At 38.6% G+C, this 16679-nt stretch overlaps 1 protein-coding gene and 2 long non-coding RNA genes across 3 annotated transcripts in view; 1 reads left to right on the top strand and 2 right to left on the bottom strand.

The window, feature by feature from the left end:
• The window catches only part of LOC128250338 (uncharacterized), a 21267-nt gene extending 5460 nt beyond the window's left edge, over positions 1-15807 (bottom strand). Inside the window, exons 1-2 of the long non-coding RNA XR_008266365.2 lie at positions 15316-15807; positions 11547-11651 (exon numbers count right to left, since the gene is read on the bottom strand). This is a non-coding gene — a long non-coding RNA (uncharacterized LOC128250338). The remainder of the gene's footprint in view (positions 1-11546; positions 11652-15315) is intronic.
• The window catches only part of LOC128250337 (uncharacterized), a 31590-nt gene continuing 23087 nt past the window's right edge, over positions 8177-16679 (top strand). Inside the window, exon 1 of the long non-coding RNA XR_008266364.2 lies at positions 8177-8368. This is a non-coding gene — a long non-coding RNA (uncharacterized LOC128250337). The remainder of the gene's footprint in view (positions 8369-16679) is intronic.
• On the bottom strand, positions 12021-15321 carry LOC149131623 (uncharacterized). The gene has a single exon (XM_089338225.1). The coding sequence runs from the start codon at positions 14691-14693 to the stop codon at positions 13566-13568; it is 1128 nt and encodes a 375-aa protein (XP_089194351.1). The 5' UTR covers positions 14694-15321; the 3' UTR covers positions 12021-13565.

The raw sequence follows: 16679 nt of genomic DNA, 5'->3' as shown, positions 1-16679 counted from the left end.
TGGGCTCTAACTGAGCACACCTATAACCAAATACATTCCAGTTATAACCTTACCATCTTTCCAAACATAATTGTAAGTATGATTACATGAAGAAATGTGTTCTTTCATTTTAAGACAGTAAAGTGTGTTTTGGTAGAGATTTGCTTGCTATTTCTAGCAGATTGAATTACTACGAAGAGCTCCCTGTTTGGTTCCTGCTTAGCTCCTTCTGAAATTATAACTCAGTTTAGATGGAACTAATGCTAAAACAACAACAACAATTACTTATAGCATGAATATCTTCAAGAACATTCCTTGAACCAGAGGTGTATGTCCTTACTTTTGGCTTCATCACACTTAGCAGGTAAGATGTGGGATACAGATGTATAATGGAATATTTCTAAAGAGGAGGAGGAGGATTTATATATATGAGGGCACGTGGCCTAGTGCTTAGAGTGCTGCACTGACATTCATGAGATTGTGGTTTCAATTCCTAGACGAGGCAGTGCGTTGGGGTTTTTTTGGGGTTTTTTTGCAAAATACTATTCTCAGAGGAACAATGAAATACCAGTGTCAGATTTTATCTCATTACCTATGAGCATGTGCTCCAAAAATCTTTATCTAGATAACTATCTCACTTCTAGAACCATCACATGGTACTTATTTACAGTTAAGTGGAGTGGAATCATTTGAGAGTAGAGCATCTTTGTCTACAAATAAAGTGAAGCAATAGTAATGAGATTTGAAACATGAATCTTTCAGTCTACAGTTTGAAATACAATCATCCTGGCCAACTATGGCTTCTCCACCTTCAGCTCAATAGATATATAGCCTGTGTAGACACTAATTAAACATAGAAACTGCCATATCTGATTTTGATTCCATCCTTGTGGAATAACAGACTGTTGAATAACCTAATAACAATAACATTGTCAATAATAACGATAGATGCCTGAATGATAACTCATCACCACCACCACCACTACCATCACTAATACCACCACCACCACCACTTCTGCCACTTTCATCATTGCCACCACTACCACTTTCATCATCAACATCACCGTCATTGTTATCATTATCATCGTTTGCTGTTGTTGTCATCATCAACACCATCATCATCATCTTCTTGTCATTGTTTTCCTCCTCCTTCTCCTCCTCTTCATCATCATCATCCTTGTCATCACAGCAGCAGCGGTGACACCATCATCATCATTGACAATGTCATCATTATCATCACCATTATTCCCATCATCATCACCGTTGCCGTCATTGTCATCATCATCATCACCAATTTATGTCCAGTTTACGATGCCTATTTAGGTTGAGCAGGTTTTGTGCGGCACATCTTGCCACCACTTGTGGTCTTTTGTCATCTCACTCATGAACTGCAGCCCCTCAAGACCAGTACATAGGTGTGTACTTGACCAAATTAACGCAGTATATGACTGGTACTTTATTTCATTGACCCTGAAAGATGAAAGGCATTGATGAACCCACAAAAATTCAACAGGTACATACTTTTTATTGTTCTTCGTGAAAGTTAAAAACAAGGTTGACTTCAGTGAGACTTGAATCAAGATTACAAAGAGATGATAACCAAAGAGATGTCTTATACTTTATACTGTCATCCATTGCCTAAATCAGTGGTTCTCAACTATTCTTTTTCCTACGGACTCCTTTGATTCCTATTTTACTCCACTGGACCCCCATAGCCATTCAATGTTTATAAAAAAAAAAATCCTACTGAATTTTTATAATTATTAGGAATTGCATAAATATTTATAATATTGCATAAAAAAATTGTTAAAATATTCTGTTGAAGTATAACCAATTTATTCTTTTCTTCTCTGGGCACATGGCCTGAAATCTCTGAGGAACGGGTCAGTCGATTAGATCGACCTTAATACGCAACTGGTATTTAATTTATCAACCCTGAAAGGTTGAAAGGTAAAGTCGACCTCGGTGGATTTTGAACTCAGAACGTAAAGACAGATGAAATACCACTAAGCATTTCTCCCAGCGTGCTAACGTTTCTGCAAGCTCACCGCCTTAGTATAACCAATTTATTGCACATAAACTTTAGCAATAAAATCTTATATAGACCCTGGTTCAGAACCACTGCTAAATAATCCATTCTACTGCAGGCACAGAGTCCTGAGGTTTTGGAGGAAGGGAATATTTGATTACTCTGATATTAGTGCGTAAGTGGTTCTTATTTTATCGACCCCGAAAGAGTAAGAGGCAAAGTTGATTTTAGAGGAATTTTATCCCAGAACATATTGCCAAAAGAAATGCCACTAAGAATTTTGTCCACTGCACAGATGATTCTGCTAGTTCACAAATCTTCTTCTACTGAAATATTATTGGTTTCAAACTGGTACTTGTTTTATCAACTTCGAAACGATTAAAAGCTAAAGTCAACCTTGGTAGAATTTGAACTCAGAATGTGTAGACAGGCAAATTGCTGCTGAACATTTTGCCCAGCACACTTGTGATTCTGACTGCTCACAGCCCTTACTACTGAAACAACACTAAGAATAACAATGGTAGACTATGGGTACGTGGTGGTGATGAGGGAGGTGGAAGGAGGAGGAGGGGAGGATATTGATGATGAAGATGGTGATGATGATGATGACGATGATAATGATGATGGTGATGATGATGGTGATGATGATGAGGATGTTGATGGTGATGACGATGATGATGATGACGACGACGAGAAAAATCTTGGATCCCCTATCATAATTTGATAAATATCTAATGATGGCATTTTAAAGGAATCATGCGTTGCTGAAAAACAGATTAATCCCTAGAGATGGGTGGAGGTCAGGGAGGGGTCCAAAGAGGCAGCAGTAGATTGGAAATAGATGGTTTACCTCAAGACAGGATGGGGAATACAGGGTGAGTAAGTAGTATTGATGATGGCAGATAATAGCAGCAGCGGCGGCAGTGGTAGTGGTGTTGTTGGTGGTGGTGGTTGTGGTGGTGATTGTGAGGTTGAATGGTGGTTGGTGGTAGTGGTGGTTGTGATAGTGTTGGTGGTGGTAGTGGTGGTGGTGGTGGTGACGGCGAGGTGGAATGATGGTGGTGGTGGTGGTGGCGATAATGCTGTTGTCAATGATGTTGATGGTTGAGCTGCAGGTGGAGAAGGACAATGGTGATTCTAGTGTGATGGTGATGGTGATGGTAATGGTGGTTGATTGTTATTTCTGTTTAGACCCACCCGAATCAACATTTATTGAACAGATCAAATGATCAAAGGCACTCCAGATATAACCATCCTGCCGTTTTCTCTATAGGAACAGGTACGGCTGTGTGATAAGAAACTCATCCTATAACCATAAAGTCTTGGGTCTGGCCCTATTCGATGACATCTACTATAAACTTTCAGAGTAAAATTGATATGGAAACTGTATAGAGACCTCTCTCACTCTCTCTCTCTCACACACACACACACACACAAATCACGCATATATGTACATACATATAAATGTATGTATATGTTTGCATGTATGTATGAATGTATTTACAGGAGTGAAATGGTTTTATTTACTGAATACTTCCATTCTTTAAACTCTCTCATTATTAAATATTTACCTTCTTTCCTTTCAATACAGACAGATATAACTGTGTGGTAACAAGTTTGCTTCCCAACATTATTTTGGGTGTTCAGTCCCACAGCATGATACCTTGCACATGTGTCTCCTACTATAGCTTTGGGCCAACTAAAGCTTTAACAGTGGATTTTGTAAATGAAAACTGAAAGAATTCTGCCATTGATATATGAATGCACACACACGTGTGTGAGGGGGGGGGGGTGCTTGTGTTGGGTTGGTTTCTTTGAACTTTGTAACTTAGTGGTTTGACCAAAGGGTCCAATAGAGTAAATATCAAGCTTCAAAAGATAAGTTCTGGGGTCAATTTGCTCAACTAGAAACCTTCATTATGGTGCCCCAGTATGGCTGCGGTTCAGTGACTGAAACAAGTAAGTGATAAAAGACATTAAATGATTAAAAGCTGAATTTCATATAATGGAATCATGCAGCAATTTACAGTGAAGGCAAAGGAAGATAAGTAAATGTATAAAACCTGCTTTCAATATATCAAATTCAACCTTTTAATTGTTTGGTATGTTTATGTTTGTATTGAAAAGAGAGAAGGAACATATTCAACAATGAGAGAATTTTAAAAAAGAAAAACACAGATGAATTTAAAAAATAAACTATTTAGATTTTCCCTTACATCTTCAATAACTGTATCCCTGTAATACCCTTTTTATTTTTATTTTTTGTAAATAAGTACGCTCACCATATCTCACTTGACTTTGTTTTGCATAATAAAAAAGAAAAATATCTTACGTTTCTCAAATACCATTTTAAAACTGTAAATAAATGTTTTTAAAACTATTTTTCTTATTATTTTTCCCCTAAAATAGTTATTCTGATGAAACATAATACAAGAAGTAAATATGTTACATGTTTTTCAAACTCCATTTTAAAACTGTAAATATATGCTTTTTTAAGATTGTTTTTCTTCTTTTCTCCTAAAGTAGTTATTTTGACATGGTATGATAACAAAAGGTAAACATGCTATATGTTTCTTAAATAAACTCTTTTTTAAAATTATAAAAATGTTTTTTAAAGCTGTTTGTCATATTTTCCCCTTAAATATTTCAAAATAATTCAATGTTCTAAATATTTGGTCTTTCAAGCTTTTGGTATTCTGATCATTAAACCAATTGAAATTCAGCTTTTATGTGCTGTCATTTGTATAGATAATGAGCCATCAGACCCAAAAGATATTGTCATATGATTCCATTCTGTGCCACCAAAAGGATCTAGGTACTGCATCCTTCCTATGTTGCACTGCAATATCCAATCATCTTTCCAAACAGAACATATAGCTGCAATATCTACCTTAATGCTAGATCAATTTCTGGATAACAAGGGAACAAAGCTACACAAAACATGTCCTGCAGTTACACCATTTAATGTTGAAAGACTTTGGCAACCATATCCAGCAAATTATATATATGCACTCATGGTTGGTAACTGACAAATTTATCTGCTTTGTAAGGGTAATTTACTCAGTATTTTGGCTGTTCTAATGGCAATTCTGTGTTTGAAAAAATATCATCTAATTTGTATCATTTAATACATATTTTGAAGCTTATAAAAACAAATGTTAGTTTAAAGTAGTTGTATGCTGTCAACTTAATGTGACAGTCCTCTGAAGGGAATAATACTACTGTTGGTTAGACCTAGGAAGCTGCACCGCTTCCTGTCGGCCTTGACACATTTCCTGTGTCTTTATGTTTACAAGGGGGACACAAGCACCTCAAATTAGTTTGTCTTCTCCTTGTAAACATAAGAACACAGGAAATGTGTCAAGGCCGACAGGAAGCGGTCCAGCTTCCTAGGTCTAACCAATAGTAGTATTATTCCCTTCAGGGAACTGTCACATTAAGTTGACAGCATACAACTACTTCATCGTATCACTACTGCATAAATCTCTCTGAGAGATTTAGAAATGTATTATTTCTAAATGTTAGTTTGTTTATATTTATGCACTCATATATATTAATTATGATGGCTCCAAATAATGAAACAGGTAATGTGGTCTGCCAAAAAGCTTTATCAGATTGAAGCATTTCTGCATGATACAAACCAAAGAGTCAAAGATGTTAAATAATAAAACAAAAGGCAGGATGTTAATAATAAGATTATCAGATTTAATTTATTAATGAAACATTTATTCAAATTGCTTAATTTCACTCCTAATTAATAGCTGAAAAATGCATGTGTGTGATCATCTTCAACATGATTGTCATTATAATTTAGTGTACATTTTCCATACTGGCATGGGTTGGAAGGTTCAACAGGAGTTGGCAGAAGACTGCACCAAGTTCTACTGTCTGCTTTGACATGTTATTCTACATGCCGTCAACCATTTTTCAGAGTATATTCGGTGCTTTTTATGTGGCACCAGCAGCAGTGAAATCACCCAGTAACCTGCAAGACAAGACTCCTTCAAGTGAGGGTGAGGAGTAGTATGGAGGGACAGAACTAGGTATCTTGCAGTAGAGGAGAAACCAGTTTACCTGAAGTAGAGAGAGAGTGTGGAGAGAGAGAGGGAGAGGGAGGGAGGGAGAAAGAGGAGATAAGATGGGGAAGATGTGATGGTGTGTACACCCAAATTATAGGGAGGGTGTATGCAGTGAAGTGGACCAAGGATCGGAGAGGGCGAGTAATTTTGTGAGTTTGCAAAAAGGAAGTGGAAGATGGAGGTGGGGAATGTAGAATGTAGTAAGAGGGGGGAATGTAGTAAGATGGAGGTGGGAAATGTGATAAGACATTTACTTCCCAACTGCATGACGTCAGGTTTAGTCTCAGAGTGGTTGTTGGGCAAGTGTCTTTCTCTATAGCTCCTACAAAAGTTTTGTGAGTGGATTTGGTAAACTGCTAAAAGTTCATCATATATGTATATGTGAGTGTTTCAGTGTCTGTCCCATACACTGCTTGATAACCGGTTGACACCACTGCTTGACACCAAGCTAAGTGGGCCCTGGCTCAGATTAATATCTCCTCAGTTGTGGGGCGATCAGGATTATCCAAAAGTAATGGAAAGAGGTCAGATGGTCTTACCCTTTGTCCCTGGGTAAGAGGTAAATACCTCATCTGGGATGCTACAGTTTCTGTCTCCTTTGCTTCCTCCCACAACCTGGAGGGTGTGGTAAATGGGAGGGTCACTGCTACTGTAGCTGAACAGAACAAAATCCTTAAGTATCAGAACCTGTCAGTGAATTATTTCTTCCAGCCTGTGGCGTTTGAAGAAGCTGGGCCGCTAATGGCAAAGTTCTTATTATCGTTGGCGGCTCACCTTACCAAGGTGCCAAGTGATGTCTGTGAGGCTGCTTGACTGTTCCAACGCCTTAGCTTCGCCATCACCCGTGGTAATGCCGCGAATGTGTTGGCTTGCTTCAATAGATTCCATTGGACCTTGTGGTGTGCAACTATTTGAGGCACTTGGTTTTGAATTGATGTATTTTTTCTTTCTTCCAGCACCCCACCTGGTTTTGGATTTATATTCTCAATGTGGTTTTGTATGATATATATATATATATATATATATATATATATATGTATATATATATATATATATATATATATATATATATATATATAATCATATACATACGTTCCAATGAAAGAGCAAAGAATATTTATAACGGTTTCATACAAAATTAAATCAACAAAAGTCGTCCCCGTCACTTAGCGGTTCGGTAAAATAGACCGATAGAATAAGTACTAAGTGTCAGACGAATAATGAAAGAAGCCCATTGTATATAGGTACTACTAAAGCAGCGCGGACCCGAACGCGCAATCGCGCGTCCGCGCTAGCTAGTCTTGAGTGGTCGATCCTAACCCTAACCCTAACCCTGTCCCTAACCCTAACCCGCGTGTGCAAATGAATACGTGGTTAGGGTTAGGGTTAGGGTTAGGATCGACCACTCACGACTAGCTAGCGCGGACGCGCGACTGCGCGTTCGGGTCCGCGTTGCTTTAGTAGTACCTTGTATATATATATATATATATGTGTGTGTGTGTGTGTGTGATTATGTGTGTCTTTGTTTGTCCCCCCCCCCCCCACTGTCGCTTGACAACTGATGTTGGTGTGTTTACGTCCCCATGACTTAGTAGTTCGGCAAAAGAGACCGATAGAATAAGTAATAGGCTTACAAAGAATAAATCCTGGAGTCGATTTGTTCGACTAAAACCCTTCAGAGCTGTACTCCAGCATAGCCACAATTCAGTGCCTAGAGTTTAAAAAAGCAAGTTATTTATCGACTGTCACAGCCGCACAATGAAAAACGCAGTTATGTAATGTTTGTTTTGAATATCGGACATACATTTATAACAGTTGTAGATGGTGTGATTACATGCTTCCTTATTTTTTTCTCAGGTCTGAAAGTAGCATAGTTGAGGCAGAATAGCTTCTACTAGCATCATAGACTCTGTTCGTCAATAATTTAAACTTTTAATTTACGAAGATATTCACGTGCAGAAAGAAAACATCGCATAGAAATCATATGGTATAAACTTCCGGTGTGAAGCTCTAGCGAACTACTGCTTTAACATTTAGATTTATGGTGGGGGATGATAAACACAAAGATAGTGTTATTTAAACATTTAACAAAATTGTAATTAAAATGCTTACAATTAAAAATAATTTCGAATTACAGCTCTTAATTTTGTTACCGCATGTAGCCGAGCCGGCATTATCTGCATGATGTTCTTGAAAGCGGAAGTAGATAGTGTTTGTGCATGTCCGGATTACTCCCACGTGTAAACGAATGCAACCCTAACTGTTTTGACGGTTGTTTTAGGTAAGTTTTTAACTGCTATTAAACTGAACTGCTTTACAGATTTCACCAGCTATGTTCACTGAAATAATAATTCCATAATACCACCGTTGTTCTCCTTTATTTAGTCGTGTTTTCGCCTCTCGTTTCAGTGAAATAACTCTCATGTTAAGTAATTTGTCCGATTACAAAAATTATTCATTAATTTTAAATATACTCCTTACTTTTTTTTTTGTCTTTGGGGATTTCTATGTTTTCCCTTTTCAATGAATATTCTTTGATCGTTCAGTTCAAATGTACATATTTCTCCGTAAATGTTACACCGAACTTGATGTATGTATGTATACATAGGTAGAGATGGACTATATGTAATCTGAACCTTTCCCCCACTTATTAATTAATTTTTTTTACGGAATCCCACTGTATAACCATACACACACTGTTGTTTAAAATTAATGTATCCTATTCTAGATAAACCTAGCGACATAACACGACCGAAAAATTATATGAGACTCACGATAGAATCGAAACCCAGATTTGTTGTTTTTATGTTCTTTACCCATTAAGATTGATACCTTTTTAAAAAGTGTTCTTAGGTTCGAGATCAGACTGTCCTGTTGTTTTTGTGCGCCCTTCTCCATCCACTGACAACTTTAACTGGTGACTAATTTGTTTTTCTTTGGCCCTTAGATGAGTTATTACCGTCAAGTATGCTTATAACAGCGACAAACTTTATTCGAGTTTATAAAAAAGAAGCCTTTAAAAATGCTAGTATTAAGGTTTCTATATAATGATAACAGTTTAGTAAAAATTGTAACGTGATGCTATGTTTATGATGTGTCCGTAAAACAAAAAACCAAAGCAACTCGCCACTTGTTTGCAGAGTACAAGTCAATCACGTACGACGAGTGTGGAGTCTGACCGATATTACACTGAGGAGTGGTTATGTTTTTTTTATTCTTGTTTTAAGCCTTTAAGTAAATGTCGAAAACAGATTATGTTTCATCACGAATTGATAAAAAAAATGTATCTATTGCTAAAACTTAGAAAAGGTAACTTGCACGTTTTTGTGGATTTGTCTCTGTACTGTCTCTGGTTATGTGTGCGGAAAAAGTGGAGTTGAACGACACACTCGTATTACTGGTACGTCATCATTTGCCATCATTTTTTTTTCCTGTTTCTATCAACTCATTATGGTACAATTTTGACTGCAGAACTGTAAAGTGCATCACCATGTGAAGCATATCAGTCGTACAAAAATGTTTGTTGTAGGGTTAAAATTGATAAAGCAATTTAAAATGACGTATCGATAGGAAAACTAAAGTAAAAATCCCATGTGACAATAATCTAGAAAAGTCTGAGAGACACATTACACAGCATGATTTGGGCTTTTCAGTAGTAACCAATGCCTAAAACAAAGCGTTTGTCAATACTTTTGAGAAGGGAATGCAGCACGTGTTAGCTGACTTTTCTAACATTTAATTTGCCAGGGAAATAACAAATCAGTTACTAACTACAGACATCAAATCTAGATTTGAATATAGTGTCTCCATACACTACCGACAATATAAGCGTGGCAAAACATAACGATATTCCCGGAAATTGTCTTTCTGCGCAATGCAACAGGATTTACGTCGGGGAAGGTGAAATTTGATGTTACTCTTTTACTTGTTTCAGTCATTTGACTGCGGCCATGCTGGAGCACCGCCTTTTAGTCGAGCAAATCGACCCCAGGACTTATTCTTTGGAAGCCTAGTACTTATTCTATCGGTCTCTTTTGCCGAACCGCTAAGTTACGTCGACGTAAACACATCAGCATCGGTTGTCAAGCGATGTTGGGGGTACAAACGCAGACACAAACATACACACACACACACACACACACACACACACACACACACACACATATATATATATATATATATATATATATATATATATATATATATATATATATATATATATACACGACGGGCTTCTTTCAGTTTCCGTCTACCAAATCCACTTACAAGGCTTTGGTCGGCCCGAGGCTATAGTAGAAGACACTTGCCCAAGGTGCCACGCAGTGGGAATGAACCCGGAATCATGTGGTTGGTAAGCAAGCTACTTACCACACAGCCACTCCTGTAAACATTGTGCGTATAGTTTGTAACCATTTCAGTATCTCGGCTGAAAGGACAATACAGTTAAACTATTTTGTGAATTTGTAGATGTTTATAATTGTGATGTGATACAGCGCAACAAGATGGTTCTTTCTTTTGGTATCAAATCGCCAGCCACCAAACCATGTGGCATAGGTTGGACGGTTTGACAGGAGCTCACTAATCAGAAGACTACGCCAAGTCCCACTGTCTACTTTGGCATGATTTCTTCTTAACACCAAACATTTATCAGTGAACTGCGTGCTTTTTATTTGGTGTCAGCTCTAACGAAGATCACCAGATTCATTGCAAGGAATGACAGAATACTGTTAGTCACTGGTTCTCAACCATTTTTTAGCTATGGGCCCCTTCGATTCTTGTTTTACTCTAGTGGACCCTAATAAACATTTGATGTTTAAAACGTTCCATTATATTTTTATAATTAGATATTATTAAGAATTGTATAACAAAAAATGTCAAAATATTTTGAACATTGTAGCAGTTTAACCAATTCATTGCACATAAACATTTTAACAGCAAAATCTTAGGTGGACCCCCACAAGAGCCATATGGACCCAATTGAAAATCACTGCTTTAAGTGCTTGGTTATTTTCAGAGTATAGATGCAAAGTACTCCAAGACACTGAAGAAGTGTTTCAGAGATAAAAGAAATAGCTGTAAATTGTCAGAAATATGTTCCTTCTTTCTCAGTCACATTCTTGAATTGTTCTTAGACTCTCTTGAAGTGCCAGAAGCTTAGTCATTCAACATTATTGATGCATGTGAGGAAAATGAAGTTGTAGACTTCTATCATGAGTTTTTATCACTTGACAAATACTAAAACATAACATCTTAGGAGGAGTTATGAATGTACAAATTGGTAATGAAAATGAAAACTGTATTTTGCAAATCAACTAATTAGAAAAGCCAATAGGTACATGCAAGTTTCCAAACAAAAAATAAAATGATTAATTTTGAGTATACACAACCTAAAATGGCTTAAAAGCTCAACTTGGTTATTTATTTGTAAACTGAGAGTGTAATGAACTATGGTAGCTTACAAAAGTGTTTCTGGAGCACTCTTTGATCTTCAGATTATGTCTGTAAATGTTCACCTCAATCTGTGGGTCATTAAACTCCAAAGAGCAATCCAGTCATTGACAATCCTAAAAATATCAAGAAAGCATCTGAAAAACGTTGAAATCTAATGAAACTATGGCCAGCTTGTAAAATCATAAAAAGAATTTCTTGTTTCATATCTACTGGAGCAACAAAACTACATTTGAAGATTTTAGTTTATTAAATAACCAAAGCTAATGTCATCATTTGTTGCTTTGGCAATGCAATTTAAATTGCAGAAAAGATAATGGAAATGCTATATATATATATATATATATACACACACACACACACACATACATATATATATATATATACACACACACACACATACATATATATATATATATATATATATGTGTGTGTGTGTGTGTGTATAAATAAATTAATATAAACAGCTAGGTGCAATGTGATATAATGGAAAAATTCAATCGCCACTAAGGGTGCTGGAGCACCTACATTGCTAGAAATAAGAGTTAAAATACTCTTAATGCTGTAGGAGGAGCATAGTAAGTATGCACACATGCTGATAGGGGAGGCAACTGGCCCTAGACAAACTAAAATTAAAAACAACAAATGTCAAAAGGACATGTACAGTTAATATATTAGGTTGACACTCAGTTTAAGATGGGAAAAAAAAAAGTGACATTTCAAGTATGGTTTTTTTGTCAGAAAGAAGAAAGGTCCAGAGAGAAGGAAAGAATAGGCTGAAAAAAAGTGTGTTTATTCTTACATGGCTGAAGTCATATATATATATATATATATATCATCATCATCGTCATTATTTAATGTCCGTTGTACATGCTGGCATGGTTTGGATGGTTTGATCAGAGCTGGGGAGCTGCACCAGACTCCAATCTGATTTCGCATGGTTTCTATGGCTAGATGCCCTTCCTAATGCCAACCACTCCAGAGAGTGTGCTGGGTGCTTTTAACATGGCACTGCATGGGCACTTCTATGTGGTGCTGCCACAAGTGTTTTTCACCACCCGAGGGATCAGCCTTAACACTTCTACTGCAGGGTACAGGTCTTCTTGAGTATAGCAAGGTACCAGGCATCTCGGTCCTTTGTCATCTCACCTGAAAGGTTCAGCATCCTAAGGCCCTTCGGTACTGCATCCCATGTCTTCCTGGGTCTCCCAGTTCCACGTGTTCCATCTACTTTGAATGATCAGCACTTCTTTATGGAGCTCTTGGCATCCATCTGCATCACATGACAAAACCAAACTATATATATATAACTTTTTTCCGTCATTTGACTGCGGCTATGCTAGAGCACTGCCTTTAGTCGAACAAATCGTACCCCAGGACTTATTCCTAGTACTTATTCTGTCAGTCTCTTTTGGGACGTAAACAAACCAACTTCAATTGTCAAGCAATGGTGGGGGAACAAACACAGACACACAAACATATATATATATTACAGGTTTCTTTCAGTTTCTGTCTACCAAATTCACTCACAAGGCTCTGGTTGGCCCAAGGCTTTAGTAGAAGACACTTGCCCATGGTGCCACACAGTGGGACTGAACCCGGGACTATGTGGTTGGTAAGCAAGCTACTTACCACACAGCCACTCCTGCGCCTACATGGAGAAGAAAAAACTTAGCTACAGGCTACAAGAGTAGCTACAGGCTGGATAAAAACATTAATGAGATGAAATGGAAGATAAATATGATGGTGTAATGAGAGAAGGCAAAAGCCGCCCGCCGAACTTTGCTTCTCTATAACACTGTTCTTTATAAAATTAAATTTTCACATTGAGGCTATGAACCTCGTACATAAAAAGTCATAAATTAAGGCATTTGCCTCTTACGATTTTTCATTACACAATATGAGGCACTCGTCCTCTTAAGTTTTTTCGCCCGATATAGCCTTCGCTTCTCTCAAGCAAAATGATGGGTCTGGGTCGGGCCACTTTTCAATACTGAATTCGCCGAGGGGCAAGGAATTCACCAACGCACTTATGTGCCGACTCGACACGACCTCCGCAGACACCTGCGGAGGCCAGTCCGGATCCTTAGTACAGGTGAGGACTCCTCTCTCTGACGCTTCCTTTTATTCACAAATTTCTGCAGGGCCCCTCCCTTTCGGAATAGGATTAGCCGATTCTTTTCCTCACAGGGTGAGCCCACAGCTTCTACTGTCGGCAGCACAATTCCCGCTGACCTGCTTTCTTCCGTTGGTGGCACAATTCCCACCAATGGAGTGTTGGGACGCACCGGCCGTGCCTCGTTCTTTTTTTTCTTTTTCTTTGGGGCCACTGGAGTAGGGCGTACTTCCGGCTTTGCCGGAAAGTCCTCCTCCTCCCCCACGATTTTCGGTGGGCAACCATTGTTGCCCACCTTCTTCCTTTTTTTGCCTTTTTTCGAGGAGGTTTCCACCTCCTCGACTTCCTCCGTCTCTCCCTCCACTGGGGGAGCAGGGGAAACAACATTTGTTAACTGTTCCAGGACCTTACTCTGGTCCTGGGGACAGTCTTTCTTGATATGACCGGGCTTCAGACACCGGTGGCACTTGGGTTTACGTCCCTCAAGAATTACCGGATATTTCTGGCCGGCCATCCTCAAAAAATCCGGAAATACCAGATCCCTGGCTGATTGGGTCCACAGGGTCAAAACCGCTTTTGCCCCAACCCAATCAGCTGTAGGTAAAATTTTCACATTTAAGAGCTTTGCTCCACTGCCACCCAGACCCCGTCGGATAGTATCCTCTATCCAATCAGGTTCTATACCGGGTGGCAGCCCACAGATCCAAGCCCTAGTTAATTTATTCCCACAGTATGTGGGAAGAAACAGAATTTTTTCCCCTTCTAAGGGCTGGCTCACAAACTTGCGAGCCACCTCAGGGGTGTCAAATAGCAACCTAACCGTCGCATATTTTACACCCCTTGCCATAAACTTAATAGTTGGCAGATATTCTGCCAACTCTTTTTCAATTTCAATTTTGGGAAAGACCGTAATGGTGTCGAGTAACCTAGAGTAGGTCCGTAACACCACCGTTCTTTCCCTGAAATCATTCAACCATTTCTTGGGTGGGATAATATCCCACTCCACAGCAGTGGCCTTATTTTTCTTTATGTTCTCTGCCATGATAAAAATGTCCACATAAAAATAAACAACGAAAAATTTTAAAAACAGGCTAAAAGAGAAAACAGTTCAAAAAAAGCGGAAGAAATAAAATAAACAGTTCATACTAAAAAAAGTTCACAAAAGAAGGAGAAAGGAAACACAACAGTTCAGAAAGAATAAATAAAATATAAAGTTCCAGGCAGAATAACAAATTTTCAGGCCACAACGGTACTCCGGCCCGATTTGATCCCGGCTCCGCTGCAGTCGTCACTTTGCTGGTAAAAATTAAATCCTTTGCGTAGTTCCACGTGGTGTAGTTCAAAGCAAGAGAAAGACTTTTCTTTAAATTTATTAGCTTTCAAAACTTGGTTTGAAAACAATAAATTCCTTTTCTGTTTTAAACAAAGTTCACAATATTCATTTGTAGTTCTCAATTCACGGCTTGAAAACAACAAACCTTTACAAACCAAGTTCACAATTTTTGGAGGCGTGATACCTCCAAAACACTCTTCTCACAGCTAAGTGAGACATTAAGCACAACCACCGGCAGACAAAATTCAGTGGAGATTTCTTGTTCGACATAAATATAAATAAATACGAGCAACAAACCCCCACTAAATCCCAAAAAACACAAAAGTCTTACCTGTAGTTGTACATCAAAAATTCACGACGCTGGCATTCAGTGACGTGAAGCAGGAGCGACAAAAAACCATGTCCTCCAGGTAAGCAATGCTACTTGTCACACACCCACTTCTGCTCCTATAGATGAAATTTATTGAAAAACAAAAGACAAGCAGATGTATTAGTTTGATACTCAGGAAAAATGAAAAAGTCTTTTACGTTTTGAGCCTACACTCTTTAACAAAAAGGAAGAAAAGAAAATAAACAGAGAGAGAATGAAAGAAACTTATAGATTTCAGCAGTCCAACATGGCGAATGATTGGAAAAAAAGAGGTTGAAAGAAGGGGAGTTAATAAAAAAAAAGAGGTTGAATGAAAGGGAGATGAAAGTGCTAGTGATCCCAACAAGAGAAGGTTTGCGTGTATGTGAGAATAGTGTGTGGATAGGGGCGAGTGACTCTGATGTGTGTGTGTGTTGTGTATAGCAGTTGATGTGTGCTATTACACATGGTGTGAGCATGTGTGTCTGTGACCAGACAGTATGCATGTGTATGGTGTATATATGTGGGCGAAAGTTATCTTTGTATGTTGCATGTGTTAATGTGTATTGAGTGCGTGTGTATATATAGCCTGTGTTCAGGTATTATGTGTTTGTGTGTGCATGGGAGTATGTATTGTCTGTGTTCAAGTATTATGTGCTTGTGTGGTGTGTGTACTGAGTTAAATAGTGTGTGTGGCTGTTCATATATAGTGGTATGTGTGGTGACACTATTGAAGATTATGTGTGGGTGTGGGTGCTGGGAAGTGGTTGGTGCTAGTGTGTGGAATTGGTATCAAATGAAGAGAGGTGAGGTTGGTGTCAGATGAAGAGAGGAGATGAGTTGAGCCCATGTGGTGCAAAGGAGCGAAGAGAGAAGATTAATTCCTGTTCACGGCGAAGGCAGGAGTCCAGATGGCCTCTGTGCAAAGACAGTCAGAACATAGCTGTTGTAGTGAATGTCCAGTAGAGCGGAAATGGTGTGAGACCAGGGTGTCATTACTAAGTCTGATGTCTTAGAGGTGCTCCGTGGTCTGGTCAGCTAGGTGGCATCCCATTTGACTGATGTACAGGGAAGGACAGAGAGAGCAGGAGATGCAGTAAATGACGTTACTAGAAGTGCAGGTAAAGGAGTCGGTGATGTGATAGGGATGATGATGGGTGTCTCTGAGGAGGATGGTGTTGGAGAAGAAGCAGGTGCGTTAGTGTGGGTGGGAGCAGGGAAATGAGTTAGGGAAGAAACTGTGGACAAGGAAGTCACATAGGTCATGGGCTCATTTGAAAAAGGGAAGGGGTAGGTTGGGGAAGATGTGTGAGGTGGAGGAGTTGGACTGGAGTCGCTAGCAGGTT

This window comes from Octopus bimaculoides, chromosome 20 (genome assembly GCF_046866305.1).
Source record: "Octopus bimaculoides isolate indiv1 chromosome 20, ASM4686630v1, whole genome shotgun sequence".
NCBI classification, from domain to species: Eukaryota; Metazoa; Mollusca; class Cephalopoda; order Octopoda; family Octopodidae; genus Octopus; species Octopus bimaculoides.
This window is presented reverse-complemented; position numbering and strand designations above follow the sequence as displayed.